This window comes from Lepus europaeus, chromosome 8 (genome assembly GCF_033115175.1).
Source record: "Lepus europaeus isolate LE1 chromosome 8, mLepTim1.pri, whole genome shotgun sequence".
NCBI classification, from domain to species: domain Eukaryota; kingdom Metazoa; phylum Chordata; class Mammalia; order Lagomorpha; family Leporidae; genus Lepus; species Lepus europaeus.
Window position 1 is genome coordinate 88851918 of NC_084834.1, and position 24851 is coordinate 88876768.

Consider the following 24851-nt stretch of genomic DNA (forward strand, 5'->3'; position numbering starts at 1 on the left):
CCCGAGGCCAATCAGACTTCTACCCCTGAATTCCTTTATCGTTACAAATTCCTGGATTATGCATATAAAGCTTGTATACCTAGCACCTCTGTTTGCCTGTGCTTAATCAAACTCCTAAATATTTGCTTCAGGTCTGTACACCTGAAACCAGTCTTCTTCACTGGACTGACCAGCTCACCTGGCTTTGGAGGGTTTGCTCCTTGTATCCCTAATGCCTGTCTTCAGGCACAGCCCCGGAACTTCTCATGTATTCTATTTCTGATTTGATGTTCCACCAAAACCCTGGAATTGACCATTTTTTAAAATTTCAGCCCAAGTTTTAATACAGCACAACTAAATCACTCTCCTGGCATATCTGGAACTGCTTAGAGTCAGTTTTAGCATCCATCTGTGTTCTCATTTTCTTGAAGGAACACCAGAGAGATTTATTCCCAAGTGAACTGCTCGGCATACAAACTTGTTCTTTAGGAGCTTGTTAATTTTTGGTTACTAGAACCTAGGACCCTTAATTTTATGAAAGTCTCATAACTACAGAGTTTATATCTTGATGGAAAAAATAGCTTTGGATAAATTCAAAGCAAATATTACCTGTAATGGTTTCTTTTTTCCTTAAAAAGCTTATTGTATGTGTTTTTCTTTCTTCTAAATAATTCTTTTGAGGTAAAAATCTCTTTTTATCAGATGGGGTATTTGGAAGCATGTACTATACCAGACATCGCATTTGTTTATAAGCCTGTCTCAGGCTCCTGGGTAATAAGTGGAATGCACAAGCAGGCTATACAAGGACCTACTTGATTGTTTTTTTTTTTTTTCCCAAAATGGTGAAATAGCCTAGATATTTTGGTGTCTTTAGACATGAAAGATTGACTTATTAAAAGTCATTGTTTTCCTTGTCCTTTCTGACTAGAATAAGGTTTTTCAACTGAGCACACGTGTGAGGCTCTTTTGGTTTGGATCTTTTTTGTAGTGGTAAAATATAAATAACATGAAATTCACCATTTTAACCATTTTTAATTTTTTAAATTGAAAAAAATACATCTACTGGAAAATCATCTTTACTATTTTTGAGTGTGCAGTTCACTGGCATTAAATACATTCTTACTGTACAACCATCACCACTATCTATCCCTGAACTCTTTTTATCTTGAAAAACTGAAACTCTATATCCATTAGATACTAACTCCTGATTTCTTACTCTTCCACACCTTACCACATTCTATTTTCCATTTTTATAAGTTTGACCGCTCTGGGTACCTTGTATAAGTGGAAGCTTGTGATATTTATCCCTCTGTGACTGGCTTATTTCACTTAGCATAATGTCCTTAGGTTCATCCATATAGTGATATGCATCAAAAACATCATTTTAATTAGAAGTAGAGACCTAATGATAAACATTGGTAAAAGGACAGAGAAAACAATGAAATTCTGTGTTTCTTATCCTGCATGGAAGGTAGGAAAATAGAACTGGGTATCAGGAGCTTTTGTTTGTTTCAGTTTTAATAATTAGAGAAGTGTGGGTATGAGAGGCAAACCCTGGTAGAATTATACATAGGATTTCTATATCCCAAGATCTTCAGAAGGTAAGAGCAATGACAGGAATCAAAGAAAATGAAGCACCCAAATAGAAAAGCAAAGTCTAAAGCAAAAACACAATACAAACATGTGTTTGGTGCAGTGGTTGTGATGGCCCCATGGGTGAGATGCAGAAGGAGACGTTGTAGCACAGGTCAGGTCCTAGCTGCTCCACTTCCTACAGAAGAAACTTTAGAAAAGGAGGTACAATACTAATAATCAGAATTGAAATTTATATAAGGCATATAGTTTTTGAAAAACGAGAGAACACTGTATATGGTTTTAAACATAAAACCTAATTGAAATTTTACAGAATATATAAATTTTGAGAAGGAAATTCCATTTGAATCCAAAATCTCCTTTAATAACTATAATTCTAGTGAAGTAATTAGATGTTTATCCAAAGGTTTATGTAAATAACAGCATTAATGATTGTGTCCTAATGAAGACCAGAGTCTGAAGCCCTGCCATATAGATAGAATCGAAGCTGTGTAACTTGAGTAAGATACCAAACCTCTCTGAAGCTCAGTTTTCTCATCTGTAAAAGTGAGCACAGTATACTTATGAAATAGCTGTTACATTCTTAAAAAGATTAACATAAAAACTAAGAAATATCCTTTGAATTGAAGAATATTTTCCTCCTACTTAGCTATACTGATATAGTCTGTTTTCAATTTATTTCCTAGTATTATGCGTAGCATATAATTTAAAACCAAAATATGAAGCTTTTTGTATGCAAAATGGCTATGATACTACCACAAAAGGATGTTGTATCATTTATCAAAATATCTTTAATTCCGCCATTAGATTCTGCCAAATGATGATCATAAAGTTCAAAGAAAAGGGAATAGATATTAAGGACTGACTCTGTTTTAATGTATAAAGAATGAACTGAAGAATGAACTAGAATCATGAAAAATAAGAAATCATAGCAGCATCATTGTGCAGCTGGTTAAATGGCCACCTGTGACACCAACATCCCATTTGAGCACCTGTTCAAGTCCCAGGTTCTCCACTTCTGATCCAGCTCCCTGCTCATGTGCCTGGGAAAGCAGTGGAAGACAGCCCAAGTGCTTGGACCCCTGCCACCCATGTGGGAGACCCTTAGAAGCTCATGGATTCTGCTTTGCTGTTGCAGCCATTTAGAGAGTAAACCAACAGGTGAAGATCTCTCTGGTGTGTGCATTCTCTCTCCCTCCCTCCCTTTCTCTCTCTCTCTCTCTCTCTCTCTCTCTCTCTTTATAATTCTGCCTTCCAAATAAAATCTGTAAAACAAATTTCAGAAAGCCATTATAGAGTTAAAAAGAAATAATATATAATATCACAACCACCATATAATGTTGATATTGCATAAAAATTTTTAGTGGTTTTATTTTCCCCCTTCAACCATAATATGATATCCAAATTTTATCTTAGCTGGTGGGTCTGTGAGCACACGTTTTTCAACCCTGCTTACAGGCAAGGCAAATCCTACCTCTTGAAATGACCCTGTGGTCATCCAACCAAGTCTCCCTCTCACCTAGCTTTATCTGCATTGTATTGTGCGGCCACTTCATTGAAACCCATTCCAACTTTTCACATCTTCCGTGACTTTACCATGCTTTTCACACAGAGCATGTCTGACCTCTTCTGTGTGGCCGCCACTCTGAACCTTTTTTGTCTGCATTGTCACTCCCAGAGGCTGCTCCTTCTTCCTCCACCTTTCCAGAACCACTTTTTCCTTTGGGCAGCATCTTTGAAACTTGCTTGTCAAGTTTTTAGTGTTTAAAGAAAATAATAACAATTTTATACTTTGCTAAATAGTCATAGTAAGAGTTCCATGCTATTTTGATAATTAGTTACATGATCTTCATCCTTAGCCTAATTTAAACAAACATCATATCTTGGTCTTTTTAATCTTTACTCACTAAAAAAATTAGTATATTTTTATATTGTAGAGAAAAATGGTACTTCTATTGGACCTTACGGTTTCTGTAAAAATGATAATGTTGTACAATTAGGATTTTCTGTGTCACTGAAGATAAAACACTGAAATAAGGGAAGACACAGAAAAAGGAAATACATGCTTTTACAAGGTGTCTGCTTTTTGATTTGATTTGTTTTGTTTTATGTGACAAACACACAGGGAAGGAGAACCCCTGTCTGCTGGTTCACTCTGCAGATGTCCACAGTGGACAGAATGAGGCCAGACTGAAGCCAGGAACTCAATCCAGGTCTCCCTCGTGGATGGCAGGGACCCACATAAACCATTGCCTGCTCCTTCCCAGGGTCTGTTTCAGCAAGAAGCTAGAATCAGGAGAGGAGCCAGGATTCGAGCCCAGATACCCTAATGTGAGATGTGGCCATCTTTAAAATCAAAGTTATTTATTTAAAAGAGTTACAAAGAGAGAAAGAGAAAAAAAAATATGTTCCATCTACTGATTCCCTTCCCCAAATGACCACAACAGCCAGATCAGGGCTGACCCAAAGCCAGGAGGAGCTTCTTCCAGGTCTCCTGCAAGGGTGACAGGAGCGCGATCATTTGGACGGTCGTCTGCTTTCCTATCTTCTGTGCTTTCCCAGACCAGTATCAGGGAGTTGTTCAGAAGTGGAGCAACCAAGACAGACTGCCACCCATATTGTATGCTGGTGTTATGGGTGGCAGCTTTACCTTAAATGCCATAATGTCATGGGCACCTTCACTGGTATCTTAACCACTGGGCTAAATACCTGGTTCCACTGTCTGGTTTTTGTAGATTAGAAAAGTCCTCCTTTCTATGTGTAGACTTCTTTATTTCAGATCAAGAATCTCACTTATCAATAGGCTTCTGGGCATCTTGTCACATGAACCTTCTGGAGGCTAATGTTGCAGAGCATAATTGGCTTAGGGAAGTATAGTTTGAATTTTGCTAATAAAGATTAAAAGCATGTACCCCGGTGGTTAAGCTGCCATTTAGGATGCCTGCATCCCATATCAGAATGCTTGTATTTATTGCCTGCTCATTGCAGGCATGTGGAAAAAGAGCCTGCAGATGGGAGTTCTCTGTCTCACTCTGTCTTGCAAATAAAAATAGTAAAAAAGTAAGAAAAAAGCCTTTTTAAAAAAAGAGAGAGAGAGAGATACAGACTGGAGGTGTTTAAGTATGTCATTGAGTATATTCCAGAGTAGGCTTAGAATTTCAAAGGACCATACCAGTAGAGTGGTCACTTGCAGCATTGCTAGCAGTAGGCTTGGGTGATTAAATTAACTATAATGGTGGAGTTTGCATATGAGCTTTACTTCTTTCCATTTCAGTACATGCTTTACCAACATTAGGAAATAGGTCTTTCCATACCTGTGTTTATGAAATGTAAGTGGGAAATTTCTTAGCAAGTCTGTCAAGGGCTTTGAAAACATTATTTTTAGCTGTCTGCAGAGGATAAAAAGCAAACTACTTATAGATGAAAGAAATCTGTTATCTTTCACCTTTTTTTGATTACTGTTTAAATACTTAGTACCTTTTTGTCAGTGTCTTCAAATTTGCTCTTGACAACGGTAGCTATGGAAGCAATCCGTGTTGCTGTCATTAGATATTCTTCGAAATCTTATTAATGGTGAATTGTTAAGCACATCCCACAGGAGCAGTGGAGGTGTTTGGATTCCTGACCAAAGCCATTCTGGTATCTAATAAAGCATAAATTTGATACTATGTCATAAAGCTAACTATGCAATGATAACCTTTTGTAATGTTTTCAATGTTAGGGCGATAAACTGAAATCTGAGAGTGTCACAAACTTAGAGTACAAGAAAACCACAGACATCACCAGTCAAACGTTTCATTTTCTGTATGAAGAAACTGACCCCGAGCAGCCAGGCCAACCAAGACTTGCCCATGATTTCGGCTAATTCCCTGCAGAGCCCAGACCACAGCCCCTCCTGCCTGGTTCCCAGTGAAACATACTTTCTTTACAGAGACTTTATCAAAGGAATGTGAAATTATGGACAAGTTACAGATACCAGAAATTCCAAGAAAACCCTTTAAAAATACAAATTTATCATACAGCTGAATTAAAATAACACTAACAAAAATGTAATTGTTTAATTACCTGGTGTTATTACTGATTCATCCATTTAGTTTTTCACCCTGAGGTTTTTAAGCTGTGAGGGAAATTTTGATGTGCTGACTATTACACATTGAGGATAATATGTTTTTCCATATCATGCCTTCAATGCTTAGATTAAAATGTTTTTAAAACTGGCTACTTTGATACCTAAGTAACCAAAGTTTTAAAGAATTTTAGTGGCAAGGATTTAGAGCCTTAACTACTCAAAGCATCTTCCACAAACCAACAGCACCAGACTCCCTGGGGAATTCCCTAGACACGCAGAGGCCCAACCTGCCCTTCCTGGGACATAGTGTGTGTGTGTGAATAAGATCCTGGTGACTCCTGTGCCTACCAAAGTCCAGAAGCACTTGTTTAGAAAGGCGGAAATCTCAAAGCCTGGTCCTGTTTCTTGCCATTTCCTTGTCTCTTTCTTCCTCATTTTCTTTCTTTTTCTTTTCTTTTCTTTTCTTTTTTTTTTTTTTTTTTTTTTTTGATAGAGTTAGTGAGAGAGACAGACAGAAAGGTCTGCCTTCCGTTGGTTCAACCCCCAAATGGCCACTGTGGCCGGCGCACTGCGCCGATCCGAAGCCAGGAGCCAGGTGCTTCTCCTGGTCTCCCATGTAGGTGCAGGGCCCAAGGACTTGGACCATCCTCCACTGCACTCCTGGGCCACAGCAGAGAGCTGGCCTGGAAGAGGGGCAACTGGGATAGAATCCGGCGCCCCAACCAGGACTAGAACCCCGGATGCTGGCACTGCAGGCGGAGGATTAGCTTAGTGAGCGAGGCATCGGCCCCTCATTTTCATTCTTCACCTCTCCAACACCCCTAATTGAGACATAAAAATACCAGAGTCTGCTTCCATAGGCAGAAAGGATTTCAGATACAGAGTGTGGAAGGGCGGAGAGGAAATCCATCTCATTGCTGTGGGCTTGCGGCTGACTGATAGGCTGATGCCATCTGGCAGGGGTTCGTAGGATGACACCCCAGCGGCACACCACCTGTGAGGCATCAGTCACAGTGGTCCTGGCTCCCAAGACCAGGGTTGTATGACTGTTGAGAAGTGGGGCCCAGGAGTTAATTACAGTGTTGGATTCACAGAGGGTGGGCCACGAAACACCAGAGGCAGGCACTGCCTGTTCCAGTTCAGGACAGAGAGTACCGGAGGGTTGATTGTTGGTTATGGATCCTGGGAGCCTGTCCCAATAACGGGCATTATGAAACAGAAGAGAAGTGGCCATGATGAAAAACCCCCTGAAAGACCTAAACCCAGGCTTCTGTATATAAAGATGAGTCCAGTGGCTTTTTCTTCTAGTGACAAGGGTCTGAAAGCAGGCTAATGTGATGGTGAGCTTAGACTCTTGAGCTCAAACTCTCTGGGCTCAAATCCCAGCTCATCTAGGGTCTGTGGTTGTGTGCATGTGATTTAAGCTGTCTAATGTCTTCACATGGATCTCGGGAACACAATCATACCATGTAGGCTTATTGTAGACAGTAGATGAGGAAATCTGAGTAAACAGTACTTAGCACAGTGTCTGAATTGTGGTAAGTACTCAGTAAGTGTAAGGGTATCAGTACTTCTTTATTTACTTTAATTTAATGATTCTTTCCATCAGTTTCTCTTCTGCACAGTAGCATAATTTTATGTGTTTTTTCTGGGATTGTACTGTGGTTTGTGGCCATGAAAAAGAACTTGGAACCTTAACTAAAGAAAATGATCTGGGCTTACAGAATTAAGTGTTTTCAGTCACCTCTGTGATAGGACTGTGGTAAGAGTGCTGCGGGAGTGCTAGGGAATGGAATGAAAGCAAATGGGAAGCATCATAAAGTCCCTGGACGCCCTTACATTCTGAATAGAAAGAGAGAAAACCTGGCAGATGATTCCAAACAACATATTCCTATGCTACATTGACAGTGTATAAATTAAGATGTCTTGAGGCCGGTGCTGCGGCTCACTAGGCTAATCCTCCACCTGGGGCGCCGGCACCCCAGGTTCTAGTCCCAGTCGGGGCGCTGGATTCTGTCCCGGTTGCTCCTCTTTCAGTCCAGCTCTCTGCTGTGGCCCGGGAATTCAGTGGAGGATGGCCCAAGTGCTTCGGCCCTACACCCACATGGGAGACCAGGAGAAGCATCTGGCTTCTGGCTTCCGATCGGCGCAGTGCACCAGCCGTAGCGAACATTGGGGGGTGAACCAACAGTAAAGGAAGACCTTTCTCTCTGTCTCTCTCTCTCTGTCCACTCTGCCTGTCAAAAAAAAAAAAAAAAAAAAAAAGTCTGGAGTGGCTGAAAGACAGCCTTCAGTATTGGTCCTTTACAGCTTTATTTTCTTCAAGTGCCTTCTACAGGGAAGGAAGGAATAAAGGAGAGAACGCTTAGGCAAAAATGGTAGTCTGCCCTGGCTAAGATTTTTTTTTTTTTTTTTAAATATCTCTCTCTCTAACCTCTGTTTAAGCAGAGATACTTTTGAATCTTGATTGAGAAACTCACATGGCACTAGGGGGCAGAAGGTGAGGTATGAATGATACACATACAATTAAAATAGCTGCTGATCTCAACTCGTATTAAGGTTCACGTATAAACCCGGGGGTGTGTGTGTGTGTGTGGCATTTCTGACTGATGTGTTGTGATTGTACATTCTGCTTCACGTTGATCACTGCTTAATGCTTTCAGAGGACCCAGGCTCTGGAGAAAATCAAAAAGTGGAGGGCATTTCTAAATGCCCAGCAAAAGGGTTGTAAATTAAGTGTTAAGATGAGAATTTACAGAACTTGAGATATTTCCCCCGTCTTGAGAAATTTGCAATGTAAAGGTGGCTTAGAGAAGATGGCTTAGAAATAACCCTGTAGGAAACACGATTGGCTCCTGGTTCTCTGTCCCCTCTGGTCAGTTTTAGCAGGATAATTCTGTCTGAAGGCCTGGGGAGAGGGACAAAGGGCAGGAGTAGATTTGGGCTGGAGCGCGTGGGAAATGGCAGGAAGGCAGCCAACAGGGATTGAAAGGAGAATGAAGGGTCCTTGACTAGGGCTTTGGCAGTTGGGTGAGAGCTGAGAGATGGTTTTCCAAGATCAGTTGTGGAAGTGTCTGCCGTGGATGTCTTTTGAAAGGGGGGAATACGGAGCCAGGGCCACCTCTGTTTCTAGAAAGAAACAAACATGAGCAAGTGTCAGTGGATGGTTAAGGCCAGACAAGGGCTGCTGTGGCTGGTCCTCCCAGCGCGTGGTCCCCGCCGACGTTTGGCTCACTGTGGCTGATCCTCCTTCTAACCTGACTGTTGTTTCCTTCTTTTCCACAGTGCTCACGTATCCCAAGTCAGCAGCGTTTCGTCAACTGGAGAGTAAGTTACTTGGGTTGGGTTGTCATGTTTTCACTGTTTTTGGAATGTCCTCTCCTGATTATTAAACAGAACAGATAATCATCCTGCTATACAGTGTTGTAAGATTAACATAACACACAGCCAGTGGTTTTTAAACTGTGTGCAGAGGAAAGCACTGAATTAGAAAAGGGCCTAGCTGAGCTTCTGTGTGTGTGCGTGACTTGAGACAGCTTCACCATCCAAACCATGAGCTTTTTGTTTCCTTCATTAAAAGTAACGTCAGAGTCAATATTTGCAAAGCAGCCTGTGTGTTTGGGGAGGCACCTTGCAATGGAGACTATAATTAAAATATTAACCACATCTTTACTTCCTACTCTGTTCATTTCACCGAGCCTGTGTGGATGGAGTGTGCCCAACACAGGGCTAGATGTTTCATGTCAAACAAGGCCCTGGGCTCTGCCTTCAGGGATTTTACAGGCTAAAAGGAATGCCAAAAAGAAAGCAGATTCATGATGGCCAGGTCCTCTCCCCACAGGGATTCTAACTGTCTCGTGTCTTCTTTCTCCTCTGGCTTGTACCGGCACTAGAGCTCTAACTCTACGTCTGTCTGCCCTTGCCCACTTCTCTGACTTTAGTGTCCTCCCTTCAGCCACTCACAACAGCTTGTGTGTTCCAGGAACAGGCCAGGCTTACTGCTGCCTCAGAGCCTTTGCACCAACTGTTTCTCACCTGGCCAGCGCTTTGTCATCATTCACTCTGGGAATTTACCCCCTAACAGCCCACATTCACTCTCCAGCCCTTTGCTTGATGTTTTAGGGAATTTTGCACTGACATTCCTTGACTATATTTGTTGATTATCCTTCTTAACCTACAGGTATGTAGGCTCCATAAACATGGGACCTTTTCTATTATGTCCATTGCTGTCTTCTCAGCTCCTAGGAAAGTACCTGGTATACACTAGCTACTAAATAAATATTTGTCAAATGACTGAATGAATAGTTCCTTGCCCAAAGATCTTGCCATCATCCCTGCCTCTTCCTTTCTTACTGAGACCTGTGCAGTCCTTTTTGGAGTTTGTCCCAAAGCTCCTGGCTTTGGATCGGCACAGCTCTGGTCGTTGCGGCTATTTGGGGGGTGAACCAACAGAAGGAAGACCTTTCTCTCTGTCTCTCTCTCACTGTCTATAACTCTACCTGTCAAATAAATTTTAAATTATATAAAAAAGAAAAGACTGACATGTTCTTACTCTTGTGTGTGTCCTAAAAATCTTTCCTTCTAATATGTCTTTTAGTTTAGGCAACTGCAGGTTGGTCTAAGTATGCACATTCATTTCCCCACATGGGGTAATCTTGAATCATTTGGGACACAGAATTGTAAATGTGTAAGTTTTAATGCCCAAGTTAATTGGACTATATTTGCTCATTGTCATAAAATATATTTAACAAAATTTTAATGGTGTAATAATGAGTCTATTCTAAAACTGCCTTTGGAAAACCCAAACTACTCTAAGTTCTCAAAATCCATTTTATTGAAGAGAATGCTACTTCTCAGTCTGAGAATTTAAGAAATATGCGTGATTCTTTTTTGAGTGAACAAAAGCATGGTTTAAGAGGAGTGTAAGTTAAGAGTTTTCCATGCCAGCTTATTCAGAATTAAATAGTGTGGTGACAAAGGAAGGTTTAGACACATTAAAAGATTCTGCAGCTTTAAAAATGATACCATTTATATCTTATCAAGCATTCTTTTCAGCCTTTTCTACTTTCTTGTTTCCTTCCAATGTCAATAGTATATTTTGGGAAGCATTTGTGTGATCACTGCTTGGACTGTGTACATCACAGTTTAATTGAATAGAAGTTAGGAAAGATTATACAATGCTGTTTTGAGTTGCAATTGTTCTAGTGAGTGTTTCTCCCCAGACAGCATTACTGCCTATATGATTTTATCCTAAAGGGTTTCTAAATAGATGATAGGTATCATAAAGTCATTTGTGCCAGTTTGCTTTGCAAATCAGCCTACTGTCTTCCTGTGCAGAACCAGTATGAGATTGGGAGGAAATCCGCCTTTGTGAGAATAGACCTATTATTATTCTATGAGGAACAGAATCTTTCCTCATTCTGCCTTCTATTAAATGACCCTTATTTCCTGAACACCTCATAATTGTTGTTAGTCTTGCCGTGAGCATTTCGGCAAGCTTGGACTCACAGAAGTGAGAAATAATACTTACCAAATTGGTAGAATCTGCTCAGCTTGCTTGCTTTTGTTTTTAACACACAATGCAAAGTTGGCACCTCGGCTCAATAGGCTAATCCTCCGCCTTGCGGTGCCAGCACCCTGGGTTCTAGTCCCAGCTGGGGTGCCGGTTCTGTCCCGGTTGCCCCTTTTCCAGTCCAGCTCTCTGCTGGGCCCGAGAGTGCAGTGGAGGATGGTCCAAGTGCTTGGGCCCTGCACCCGCATAGGAGACCTGGAGAAGCACCTGGCTCCTGGCTTCGGATCAGCGTGGTACGCCGGCCGCAGCGGCCATTAGGGTGTGAACCAACAGAAAAGGAAGACCTTTCTCCCTGTCTCTCTCTCTCACTGTCCACTCTGCCTGTCAAAAAAAAAAAAATAATGCAAATATTTTTATACTTGGACTCTTGTCCATTGAAAGAAGTCTAAAATTATGTGCACCTATTTTTAAAGGCAATTATTGATAAACCTGATTGCTTGAATATTTTTTAATTACTATTTGTTTTTTTACCAGACTCTTGGAAAGAACCATTCGATCAGCTGTAGAACAGCATCTTTTTGATGTCAATAGCTCTGGAGGTCAAAGTTCAGAGGACTCAGAATCGGGGCCATCATCAGCATCTTCCACCACATCTGCCAGACAGCGACGACGCCAATCTAAGGAACAGGATGAAGCGCGACGTGGTCGAGAGAAGTGAGTAGGCACTGCTTCTTCCCATTGCTGAGTTTTCTCTTCTTTTTAAAATACGTACCTACCTTAGTCGCTGGGATATCCTCACATCGGCTTCTCTGTCATTTCAGTAATTGGGTTAAAACTTTCATTTTGATCATTTTCAACTTGGCTAATATTTGGAAATTCATTGGTGAATAAGTGGTGCACTTTCATCGGATGCTCTGCTCGTTGTAGCAAGCCACAGCCCGTTCACAACTTTCCTAGGGTTGTCTTATCTGAGGTGGGCTGAACTCGGGGAGGAGAAAGGTGCCCTGTGGCTGTCAGAGGGGTTCTTTCCCTTGGCAGGCAGCGTGACGTTGACTGTCAGACTCACTTATGAGCCAGCAGATTTCCCCATTGTACTGGGCTATGAGTGAATGCTGGAATGTCGTTGTAGTACTTTGATGCTTGATTACGTTGGACTGTAAGAAAGGCTGAGCTTACATAACTGAAAGAGGGAAAACTTAAGGTTTTTTTGATAGAAATTATTAATTTGAAGGCATTCCCATGGCATGAATAGTACTACAAGGAGCTGTAATAGTAATATATGTGACAAATAGTAATAAATGTAATAGTACTACAAGGATTTGATAAAAAATACAAATGAACAATTACCATTCAAATTATTTGGTAATCATGATTAGGAAAATACACTTATGCAGATAACAGACTGTATTTGTATTTTTGTTCCTGAAAGTTCCAAGTTCATTTTTATTCACTGTAGCAGATAGCCTCTATATAGTGATTGTTTTGAACTTCTTAAATGTCCAAGAATAAACTAGATCCGTGTCCTCCTCCTCCTCTTTCACCTGTCCTCATAATCTACTTCAAAATCTTTATGGGGAAAAAAGGCATGTTTTTTTTGCAGAAGAAAAACATGGACTAGAAATAGTATAACTTCATGCTCCCCATCACTGAGATGGTTGAGGGCTGTACTAACAAGTATAGTTTTAGAAATAAAGCAAGAGCAGTGACAGAAGCCACTGACATTACAAGTGGCATTTGCAGTACTTCAAAAAAGAGGTAGATCAGAGGGGTAGTTGTAATATTCCATTTATAAAATAGGTATATTATGATACAGGAGATATTTATGCTTAACATTAGCTACTGATTGAGGTTTATCGAAAGCATCAGGAAGGGAATAATTTATTAGTGTGTTCTCTGTATTTCGTTATACAGCAAGTACAGTTATTCAGTTAACACTGTCTGTGCTGCCACATTTTTACTGACCAGCATGTAGCAACAGCCTACACATTTAGAGTATCCTCAGCATGTCAGCACGTTCAGTTCTCCCTTGTCTTTGGACGAAGGAATGGTCCTGGGGGGATGGGGGGATGGGAGGCGGTTGTGAGCCTGATAGTAAGAACACAGCGAGATGGTGGCAATGCACGGGCAAAAGCCCAGAAATACAAAACATAGGCTCACCCTGACTCCCTTGCGGAATTTGAACATAGAGTTTTCCATGTCTGGAGATATTTGTAGCATAAATTATCTTGATCGTTCCTGTTAACAACATGAGGGGAACAGAGAGAGACGGAGACTGGTAGAAACTGCATGATCCTCTAACACTACACACACGGCCCTCTAGTCTGTCTCTTAGATTTTCTTCTCTGGTATGCTCTTCACTGCTCTCTCATCCTGGACAAGTGACAGCTAGATGAGGAAGAGAATCCTGGGTACACACTGTTAAGATACTTCTTTGTGCAGTGGAATAGCTTAACAGCTGTCTCACCATACTGTGTTCCCTGGTACATGGCCTAGGCCCTCGGAAGCCCCTGTAAGATGCTGCTTGTTTGCATCACCCTCCCAGTCACGAGGCCCCCCACTCCTGACATGAAATGCAAGGTCATAGTCACATCTTCAATCCAAGGCCCCCTTGCATGGAGGAGCAAGGTCTTTATCTCTCCAGGCTCCCAATCTACTAGTTTTGCCTGAATCGGCTTTGGCCACAAGTCAGTTACCCCTCCCTCCAACCTCGCTCTCCTCACCTTGATGCTGGTGCTGCTCCTTTCTCTCACCCTACAGTTCTGTTCCTTTCCTCTTACCTCCTTGTTCTTCATACTCTTCCAGTTGGCTGATTCTTCCAGCATCTCCCCTTTGGTCTCAGATCCCTCTTTCAACCTTCTTCCTTTCAGGGATTTTGAAATGCCACCATCAAAGTCCTTTCTAATATCCTCAGGACAGTTGCTTAGTGTTATAAATCATGAGAAGGTCAAGAACGTTTGTTACAGGCTATAGGAAATGAGTTTTCCATAGCATATGCTCCTGCGTTGTTGATTTATTTCTACAGTTTTCCTGTGGCTTTGCTTTAGAAATGACTAAACTAGACTTGAATACAAAATGATCAACCTTATGGAATGAATAGAAAGTGTTTTGAAAAACAGAAGTTCATTTGTATCATATCTATTTTGCCTCTACCAACTTAGAATTGCAACCAATTTGAAAATAGCCTTGGGGCTAGCATTGGAGTGGAGTGGGTTAAGCCACCACCTGTGACACTTCCGATCCAGCTCCTTGCTTGTATGCCTGGAAAAGCAGCAAATGTCCCGAGTACTTGGACCCCTGCCACCCACGTGGGAGACCTGGATGGAGTTCCAGGCTCCTGGCTTCAGACTGCCAAGCCCCAGCTATTGCAGCTATATGGGGAGTAAAATAGTGGATGGAAGATCTCTTTCTCTCTGTTTCTTCCTCTCTCTCTCTCTCTCTCTCTACCTCTCTACCTCTCTCTCTCTCACTACCTCTCTCTCTCTCTCTCTCTCTCTGACACTCTGACTTTCAAACAAATAAATAAATCTTTAAAAAGATTTAAAAATAAAAATAGCCTTGAAGCCCATGATCGCCATTTTAAGGTGGTCACAATGGCTAGAGCTACACCGATCCAAAGCCAGGAGCCAGGAGCCTCTTCAGGTTCTCCCACGTGGGTGCAGGAACCCAAGGACTTGGGTCATCTTCCACTGCTTTCCCAGGCCATAGCAGGGAGCTGGATCTGAAGACGTGCAGCCGGGACTCAAACCTGAGCCCGTATGGGATGCCAGCACTTCAGGCCAGGGCGTTAACCCGCTGTACTACAGCGCCAACCCCAGTCATAAGTATTTTTAAAAGGAAAGCAAAAATTAAGTGAAAGTAATTTTAGTCTTCCAAAACACAATAAATTAGAAAATTGACCTCAGTGTTTCTTTGTTACATAACTATGCTATATTAAAATCCCACTGCAAAGCAAAAAACAATGATTCATTAGGAGGATAATAAGTAGTTTAGTATTATTAGAACATTAAATTTCCGCAGAGGAATTAGAGGAGGACGCTCTGAAAAGAATCTCATGGGCAATTAATATGAGAGGCCTGGGGCAGGTGTTTGGTCTAACAGTGAAGACACCCCTCATCTCCCGTCAGCCTACCTGGCTTCAGCAGCTACTCTGGCTTCTGACTCCAGCTTCCTGCCAATGCAGACTCTGGGAGGCTGTGTATTGGGTTACTAGCAACCATGTGGGAGACCTGGATTGAGTTCCCGGCTCCAAGCTTCAGCTTTGGTCTGTGGACATTTGAGGAGTGAACCAGTGGGTGGGAAATTTCTGTATCGCTAATATGTTTTATATATATTGTATATGTATAATATGTACATGATTTACCTAAAACTATTCTAGAGGCTGCTGTCTTCTCTCTGTGTCCTCAAATGGCCTTTCCTCTGTGCACCTGTTGTTCTGATGTCTCTCTCATCTAATAGGATAGCACTCATGTTGAGTTAGGTGCCCAGCCTTATGACCCGATTTAACCTTAATTACCACATTCAAAGCCCTATTTCCAAATACAGTCCTACATTGAGGGTGTGAAAAATGTAGAAGTGTGGAGTGGTAGGAAGATAGAATTTAAATTGTGAAACAAGTAATTTTGAGTTTAAGAACAAACCCATCTAGCTGTCACCAGCAAACACTGTTCTCAGTGCATAGCGGGGAGAACTTGAACATGTGTCAAATGCATGTGCTTGCATGTTAGCCCCCTGGGATATTGCTTATAGGTGTGCGTAAATCTTTTATTTCTGAAATTTATTTATGTATTTGAAAAGTAGAGTTTCAGAGAGGCAGAAGCAGAGAAAGAGAGATAGAGAGGTCTTCCATCCACTGCTTCACTCCCCAGATGGCCGCAGCGAAGCGCTGATCCAAAGCCAGGAGCTTCTTCCAGGTCTCCCACGCGGTTGCAGGGGCCCAAGGACCTGTGCCATCTTCCACTGCTTTCCCAGGCCACAGCAGAAAGCTGGATTGGAAGTGGAGCAGCCGAGACTCAAACCTGCATGCATAAGGGATGCTGGCACTGCAGGCAGTGGCTTTACCTGCTACACCACAGCTCGGCCCCACATAAATCTTTTATATAATTTTACAAAATATATATATTTTCACATTAAAAAGTTGTAGATAATAAGATGAAATTGGATATAGTGTTTAAAATGACCAAAGATTTGTATAACTTTGAAAATATTATGGTTGTATTTAATTCATAATTTTGTCTCCCTTTTGCCTGCCTGAGGACATGAATATAAATTAGAGAATAAATAGTTAATGTTAGCCTTCATTTTTGGGAATGGTTGAGTTCATAGTAAGAAATGGTATCTATTTTTACTTTTTAGAACTCATTTAATTCAAGGCATAGCTTTGGGTGTCTAAGGAGGTACATTAACTCAGTCCTACCATGAGGGAGAGTAAAGTCTCCTTCAAGTATTTATCACCAGGCCTTAGTGCTCTGCGGAAAGTTTGATTTGCTCCTTGATATACAAAAGGAAAAAAAAAACTCACAAGTTTGTTAAGCAATTTAATTTTTCAAAAACTTCCAACTGGAATGTTTAAAATGCTTAAAACTATTTTAAGAACATTAAATGAATTAAAATTGATAATCATGACTTTCATATCTACTTCCAAAACCAAGTCATAAAAGACTTGCACATTATAAGCTTACTTCTCAGAACTCCTTGTCCTGGGGAGTGACAAATCCATAATTCAATTTAAATGCTTTGTATCCCATAATTTTTATTACTTACATATGATTTCGATCAAGATTATCTAATTCAGTGAGATTTAAGTATGAACACGTGTGTATTTACTAAAATGTCTTAGCATCTGGGAAAACCAGTAGTGTCTTCTGGAGAAGAAATCATATTCTCTTTTCAATTTTTTCTCCTTATATTTCATTAATTTAAAATATTGCTATGCACACACCCACATCTGTGAATAATGGAAACTTTTATTACAAATTTGCACTGTTCTCCCTCTTTGACTATAAGCTACTTTTGGTAAAAGACAAAAGCTGTTCGTTGGTAGAAACTGTGCTTGCCAATTTGCCTCTAGGAGTAATTTCTCTTTGAAGGGGTTCTATTTGGCACCAAGCAGCCTCAGGCGTGGGACTCCACTCACGTTTTGATCAAAGATGCAAACTGGAACTTTTGAGCATTCTTTGGACTTCCCATTTATGATATATGACCCAGGTGGGAGTATCGTTAAATATCCCTTTCATCTTTTGGAAAGAAAATTAAGCAGTTTTTTCCCTTCAATTCAAGGGAGCTTATCAACAAAGAAAATATTCCTTCGGGATTCAGCAACCTCGATGATTGTATCTTGAATACTCAGGAAGTGGAGAAATTACGCGAAAGTACCTCGGGTTCTGCCGGAGAAAGGAGGAAACCCAAACTACAGAAACCCAGTACTAAACTTCCAGAGCTCAATGAAAATCAAGATGGTCTTGTGGTAAGTGAATGTTTCTATAAAATGGTGACTTGTGGCCACTTAGGAATGAGACTAACTTTATTCGTTCTTTATTTGGCCTGTGATTTGCTTATCTGCCAAGGAAATTTAAACCCACTGCGTGTCTGAGACTTGGCATAATAGCTTGAAAAGAATGTGCTTCTCAGTCTGAAATCCTCTTGGATGCCAACTTAATCCAGCAATAAATTTTTTCCACCGGGAATAGTATCTCAAGTTCTCTAGGTGCTAAGAATAGAAGTGCAAGAGTATCTTGATTCCTTAGGATGTATTTGACTGGCAAAACTGTGGACATGGTCTATGTTTAAAAACATTTGGATGGGCAGCCCTAATTCCATGTTGGCCTTTGTTTACGCAGGAGGCTCTACCTCCAGCCCAATTTCCACTTTCAGTGTTCCAGGATTGTGTTTGTCACTTGTGAACCTAAGTGAGCTCAGTGAACCCTGTCTTTGTCGCAATAAATAATTTAAAACTCTGCCAGCACAACGGATATAGAAGAAAAACTTCCTCATTTGCAAAATGAGGGTGCTCCCATAGATCTTTCCTAACTCTCGTATTCCGCAAAGTTTAAAATCTAAGCTTCCGAGGTAACCATAAAGCAATGAGCCCCAGAGTACAGCGATGGCTAGACAGCGTCCTGGAAGTTAAGCTGTGCCTGCTAACTTCCCACTTGTCTTGAACCTTCTGATTTTACTTTCTCCAATTTGCCTCCAAAACCTGTCCCTATCTCATTTCAAGGTCTTTACATTCTGACCAAACATTTGTCTCTATGGCTAGAAACAAAGCAGGGAGAGAAAGAAAGGCAGAAGAATTATACATCACTACGTGCCTTCTATGTACCAGGAAATATTTTGGACTTGAGGATACAGCAGTGAGAAAAACAGTCAATGATTTCTGCTTTTGTGCGACTTATGTTCTAATCAAGATGAAATCAAGTAAAGCAGAATGTACATTAGGTATATAACTAATACAAATATATAATTAGGTTATTATAACCACTAAGAAGAAAATCAAAGCAGGGATTGGGGCAAGAATTGCAATGGGGTAGGGGATGCAATTTTAATAGAGGGATTGGATGAGGCCTCCCCCGGTTTTTGAGATTATAGTGTGAAGACCTAGAAGAAGTAAGGAACAAAACCATACAGATGAAAGTGCAAGTGCAGAGGTCCTGAGACAGTCATTTATCTGGAACATTCAAGGAGCCACAAGGGCACCATTGTGATTGGAAGAGAAGGAACAAAGCAAAAGAGGCCATCTCAGTGCAGGGGGAACAGATTAGGTAGGTCCTCATAGATCATTGTAAGGACTCTGCCTTTATTCTGGGTGAGAGAGAAGCCCCTGGATGAGACTGGAAGGTTCTCAGTACAATAGCGATCAGAGTTACTTAAATAGATGTGACTGCCATTTTGAGAATGGACTGTAAGTGGGCAAGGGCAGAAGACCAGCTAGGAAGCCCTTGTGATAATTTAGGTTTAGGATGATGATGGTTTGTATTAAGGTGGTACCAGAGCCAGCACACCTGGCCTCACAGGCTCTGCTCTAGGGGTCACTGTTCCCATCAACTGAAACATGAGTGATTCCTCTTGGAGTTGTGCATTACAGGAGATATGAGGTAGGAGATAAGAAGCAGATGGATTCTGGATGCATTTTGACAATTGACTTGGTAAAGATTTTCTAGCAGATTATAAGTGAGTTATGAAGGTAATGGAGGGGTCAAGGATTTTTGGCCTCAGAATCTAGAAGAGTGGTCATTCTAGTATACCAAGATAAGGAAGACAGAAGTTTTGGAAATGATATCCTAGGTTCCATTTTGGACTTGTTAGATTGAGCTGCCTGTCAGATATCTAAAAGGAGATATCAGAGAGTCAGTTGGATTTCTGGGCCCACAGTTCAGGGAGGTTGGCCCAGCTAGTGATACAAAAGTGGGTATTAATAATCAGAGATGACCTTGAAGGCCAGTTCTTGGCAGGTGATCATGGAGGGAGCAGGTGTAGATGAGTGTAGGCCCTGGGGCTTGCCTATGTTTAGAGGATAGGGAGATGAGAAGCCAGCAGAAGACAAGCCAGAAAAGTAGAAGAAAGACAGGTGAATTTGAGGTCTGGAAGCCAAGTAAGTATCTCAAAGAGGAAGAAGGGCAAATTCGAAGTCAATAGAAGACTGGAAGTAGGACCATTGAAATCAGCAGACCATAGCTCACTGTATTGGTAGAAAGTTAGTGCAAAAGCCATTCTCAAGGGAAAATTGGAGGAGAGTGACCAGACAGGTCGCATAGTGATCCTGCTCACCCACAGCACAGCCAAAGAGGGAGAATAGGATGCAGACATAAGGCCGCATCTTGCAGATTTGGTGCCTCTGAAGGTGGAATTATCTAGACGTTCTTACCTTGGTCCTTTTGCCTCTCAAGGATATCATGACCAACAGACACTGAGATTCCAGATAATGAGCCTGCCACAGTATATAAAATATTTTTATCAAAACACCACAGGTGACCCTATAACTATGGACAGTTTTTTTGAGTCTACTAAATTTTTAAAAATTCATTGAAAAGGAGCCGGGGTAGCGAGGTGCCAGCTAGAATGTTAGATTGCTCTGCTTCATCTCTAAGCACTGCCGTGGTCCTAGCTCCTAGCTTATGCCTGTGTCTTCTGTTTCTCCGAGAAGAAAACTTAGCGCTTGCTTCATTTTGGAGAGCCAAGCTAGTGGCTTGTTTTTCAACACTCCCCTCCCCTGTTGAAACTCCTCTAGAGCTCTGCCCATTGTATTCTGCCACCTCTGCAAATGGTAGAGGGCTTTTTCTAGTCTGAAGTTAACTCCAGGTGAAAAGTAGTCTTTGGAAATTCTGTCTTCTATGTCCATCTTCCCAGCTATCCCACACATAATGTCCCACACGTAATATCCCACATTTAATATCCCACACATACTATCCCACACATAAATATACAAACAAATGCATACACACACTCACACATTTTATTGCTGCTTCTCTTTCGGTTCATTTCCATTGGCCTTGGAAAAGTCTCTTTATCTGCAAAATGCCTGTGCCCTGTATTGAAGTGCCTGGGTTTGATTCCCAACTCCAGTTCCTGATAATGCAGACCTTGGGAGATGGGAGGTGATATCTCAAGTAACTGGAGCCCTGCTATCCATGTGGAAGATCTGGATGGAGTTCCTGGCTCTTGGCTCCAGCCCTAGTCCCAGTCCATCCCCAAGCAGTTGTAGGCATTTGGGGAGTGAACCAGTAGATTAGAGTTTTCTGTCCTCTGTCTGTCTCCTTTCCTCTCAAATTAAAAAAAGAGAAAAAGTAGGTTTTAAAGCAATATCTATATTACATATATATGTATTTTTATATCTGTAACAATCCTACATAAAAAGACTAAAGGAAATACAGTGTTTCTGTGTGCTTTGCATCCATGAATTCAACCAACCACAGATTGAGAAATATTAGAAAATGATTGCATCTGTACTGAAAATGTACAGACCTTTTTTTCTTTCCTGTATTTGTTCTCTAAACACTACCATATCCCAAGTGTTTGCACAACATTTCAATTGAGTTAGGTATTGTAGTAATCTGGAGGTGATGTAAAGTATGCAGGAGGATTGTGCAGGTTATATGCAAATACTATGCTGTTTGATACAAGGAATCTGAGCACTTGTGGATTTTGATATCTACAAGAGATCCTGGAAGCAGTCCCCCATGAATGCTGGAGACAACTGTAAACCTCCAAGCATGTGATTTAATTAAGGTTGTGGTTGTAGTATTAGATGTCGTTCATTACTCTTTCCTCTGTTTTCCACATATATTCTATGTGATTATACTAACACTAAGGTAAACATTACATTCAGCATGTGAAAAACAAAGTCAAGTAACTGTAATTTACCAACAATTCCACTTAATCTCACGTACGCCCTCTGTACTATTAGGCAAGGTTCAAGGAAAGAGGCAGGTCTCTTTAATCATACCTGAATTTCGATTCCAGCTTTACCACTTCACAGCCACAGTAAGTGGACATGTTACTTAGCCTCAGTTACTTCCTCTGTAAAAAGGGAATGTTAGTATCTCATTATGGGGTCTTTTTGAGGCTTAAATGCAACGAAATGTGTTTTTAACAAAATGATAGAACTGAACATGTAGGCCCATTTCTGCTCGCTCTGCTGTGAGGTCTAGTCTCTCACTCACTTTGCCGTCAATTATTTTGAATAGCCTGCTCTTGAAAGTTTCATTTCTGTTTGTCCTTGCTGATCAAGCCTTGCAGTCCAGACTGTGACCCCACGTCTCTGCAGACTGCTTTCTCCATGTTGCTGCTGGCCTTCTCAGACCCCTGTGCTATGACATCTCTGTGATCCTTGGCCTCCTCAAGTTCTTGTGATGTTCTCAGAGCTCTGTCTCCACTGGCCTTTGTGGCACTGACCTCGCCTTGACCTCTCACCACAATGACTATTTTCTTCTTCTCTCTATCCTTCACTGGCCAATCTTCCATAAATCATGCTTGGATGGAAATGTTATTTTTATCTCATCTCTCGTTCCCATCAGAACTTTGAGAGCTTCTCCAATTCCATGGTTTCAATTGTCACCCCCTACACACACACACAAAGTGGCTTCATGTTCAACATTTGATTGCAGCTCTCTGCAGTTTAGCCCAGAGAGGAGTCATGCTAACAGTCAGCATGCTAAAACCTAACTCATCTCTTTGCTGTCTTTTTCACTGAAACACCCAACCCCACCAACCCCCATCTGATTCATTTACATCAGCTCCTTAGTCATTTTCTAAGCCTTGCCTTTCCATAATCCCAGTCATGTGCCAAATGTCATTGATTCTACTTTAGAAATTGGTATTGCCTTTGTATTGCCATTCGGTTGTTGAGACCATTATTACAACTTGTCTGGACTAGAGGCAGCCACCCAGTATGGGTCCACAGCTCCATCCTATGCCCTCTCTAGACCCTCTGAGCTGCCACTACAGAACACTTCCTACAGCAATTCCCAACCTTTGTTTGCAGTGGAATGCCGCTCAGCAGGAATTCCTGTCAAAAGCTACATCACAGTGATTTTCTGGGTGATGTGAAATATAATGTAACAAAGACTAACAGTGCAAACCGCCATCTTAAAATTATTCAGCCTTTTAATCACACAGCTATTAACTATATGACATGCACTGTTTTAGGTACTAAGCCCACAATGGTGAGCAAAACTGACCCACAGTCTGTGTTCCTGAGGTTTACATTCCCATGGGATGAGACAGAGAAGAAGTAAATGTGCCATCATGGGGTGGTACCTGCCATGATGAGAAATAGAGCCAAGTGAAGAGGATAGGAAGTGGTAGGAGGCTAAGGACTGATACTGCCCAGAGGCTCCTCAGGGCACACTGAGAATCATACTTGCACTGGAACCTGAAGGAGATAAGGGAGTGAGTGAGCCATTGGAGTGTCTGGGGAAAGAATTTCTAGAAAGAAGTAGCAGCTGGCTTGGCCTTCTGAGGATAGGCAAGAGGCCGTTGAGGTTAGAACAGAGTTGAAAGAGGAGCATTGCAGGAGATGAGGTCACAGACATGGCAGGGATCCTGATCGCTTAAGGCAATGCAGCCATTTTTAGGACTTTGACATTTGCCTTGAATAAAATGAAGAACTGTTAGAAGAATGGCACACAGGTGGTGAGTGATGGACCAGGATTTAAGTAAAATAACTAACATAATCTAGGCAAGAGACAATTCTGATTTAGAGCAGTAGAGCAGTAGAGGTAGTAAGAAATGGTCATTCTATGGGTATATTTTGAAGTGAAGCCAAGAGGATTTTCTGATGGATTGGATGGGGGGGTGGGGTGTAAAGAAGGAGGGGGTACAAGATGACTTTAAAAGTTCCAGAGTAGCTAGAAGGATGGAGTTGCCATGACTAAAATAGATGTGGGAAGTGATCAAGAGTTCCATTTTGCTATGTTTTTCATAGAGAAGTCAAGTAGGCAGTTAGACAAATGAATCTGGAGTTCAAAGTAGAGTTGATTGATATAAATAAACTTGGAAGTCTTTTTTTTTTAAACTTTTATTTAATGAATATAAATTTCCAAAGTACAGCTTATGGGTTACAATGGCTTCCCCCCCCCCCATAACTTCCCTCCCACCCGCAACCCTCCCCTTTCTCACTCCCTCTCCCCTTCCATTCACATCAAGATTCATTTTCAATTCTCTTTATATACAGAAGATCAGTTTAGTATATATTAAGTAACGATTTCAACAGTTTGCCCCCATATAGCAACACACAGTGAAAAAAAATACTGTTGGAGTACTAGTTATAGCATTAAATCACAGTGTACAGCACATTAATGTCAGAGATCCTACATGATATTTTTTAGAAATTAATTTTCTATGCAATTTCCAAATTAAAACCAAGTTTTTTTTTCATTTTCAATTATCTTTATATACGGAAGATCGATTCAGTATATACTAAGTAAAGATTTCATCAGTTTGCACCCACACAGAAACACAAAGTGTAAAAATACTGTTTCAGTACTAGTTATAGCATTACTTCACATTGGACAACACATTAAGGACAGATCCCACATGAGACGTAAGTACACAGTGACTCTTGTTGCTGACTTAACAATTTGACACTCTTGTTGATGGTGTCAGTAATCTCCCTAGGCTCCAGTCATGAGTTGCCAAGGCTATGGAAGCCTTTAGGGTTCACCGACTTTGATCTTATTTCGACAGGGTCATAGTCAAAGTGGAAGTTCTCTCCTCACTTCAGAGAAAGGTACCTCCTTCTTTGATGCCCCCCTTCTTTCCACTGGGATCTCACAGAGATCTTTCATTTAGGTCTTTTTTTTTTTTTTTTTTTCAGAGTGTCTTGGTTTTCCAAGCCTAAAATACTCTAATGGGCTCTTGAGCCAGATCTGAATGCCTTAAGGGCTGATTCTAAGGCCAGAGTGTTATTTAGGACATCTGCCATTCTATGAGTCTGCTGTGTACCCTGCTTCTCATGTTGGATTGTTCTCTCCCTATTTGGTTCTATCAGTTAGTATTAGCAGACAATTGTCTTGTTTGTGTGATCCCTTTGACTCTTAGACCTATTAGTGTGATCAGTTGTTAACTGAAGTTGATCACTTGGACTAGTGAGATGGCATTGGTACATGCCACCTTGATGGGATTGTATTGGAATCCCCTGGCACGTTTCTAACTCCACCATTTGGGGCAAGTCTGATTGAGCATGTCCCAAATTGTACATCTCTT

At 41.2% G+C, this 24851-nt stretch overlaps 1 protein-coding gene and 1 pseudogene across 5 annotated transcripts in view; one reads left to right on the forward strand and one right to left on the reverse strand.

Moving 5' to 3' along the window:
- The window catches only part of FAM13A (family with sequence similarity 13 member A), a 359592-nt gene that overhangs the window by 288484 nt on the left and 46257 nt on the right, over nucleotides 1–24851 (forward strand). For all 5 annotated transcript variants that reach the window (XM_062199865.1, XM_062199863.1, XM_062199866.1 and 2 more), the window contains 3 exons: nucleotides 8927–8968; nucleotides 11688–11867; nucleotides 17430–17616. In XM_062199865.1, the coding sequence (XP_062055849.1) occupies nucleotides 8927–8968; nucleotides 11688–11867; nucleotides 17430–17616 (409 nt within the window). The remainder of the gene's footprint in view (nucleotides 1–8926; nucleotides 8969–11687; nucleotides 11868–17429; nucleotides 17617–24851) is intronic.
- On the reverse strand, nucleotides 2942–3323 carry LOC133766069 (peptidyl-prolyl cis-trans isomerase NIMA-interacting 4-like; annotated as a pseudogene).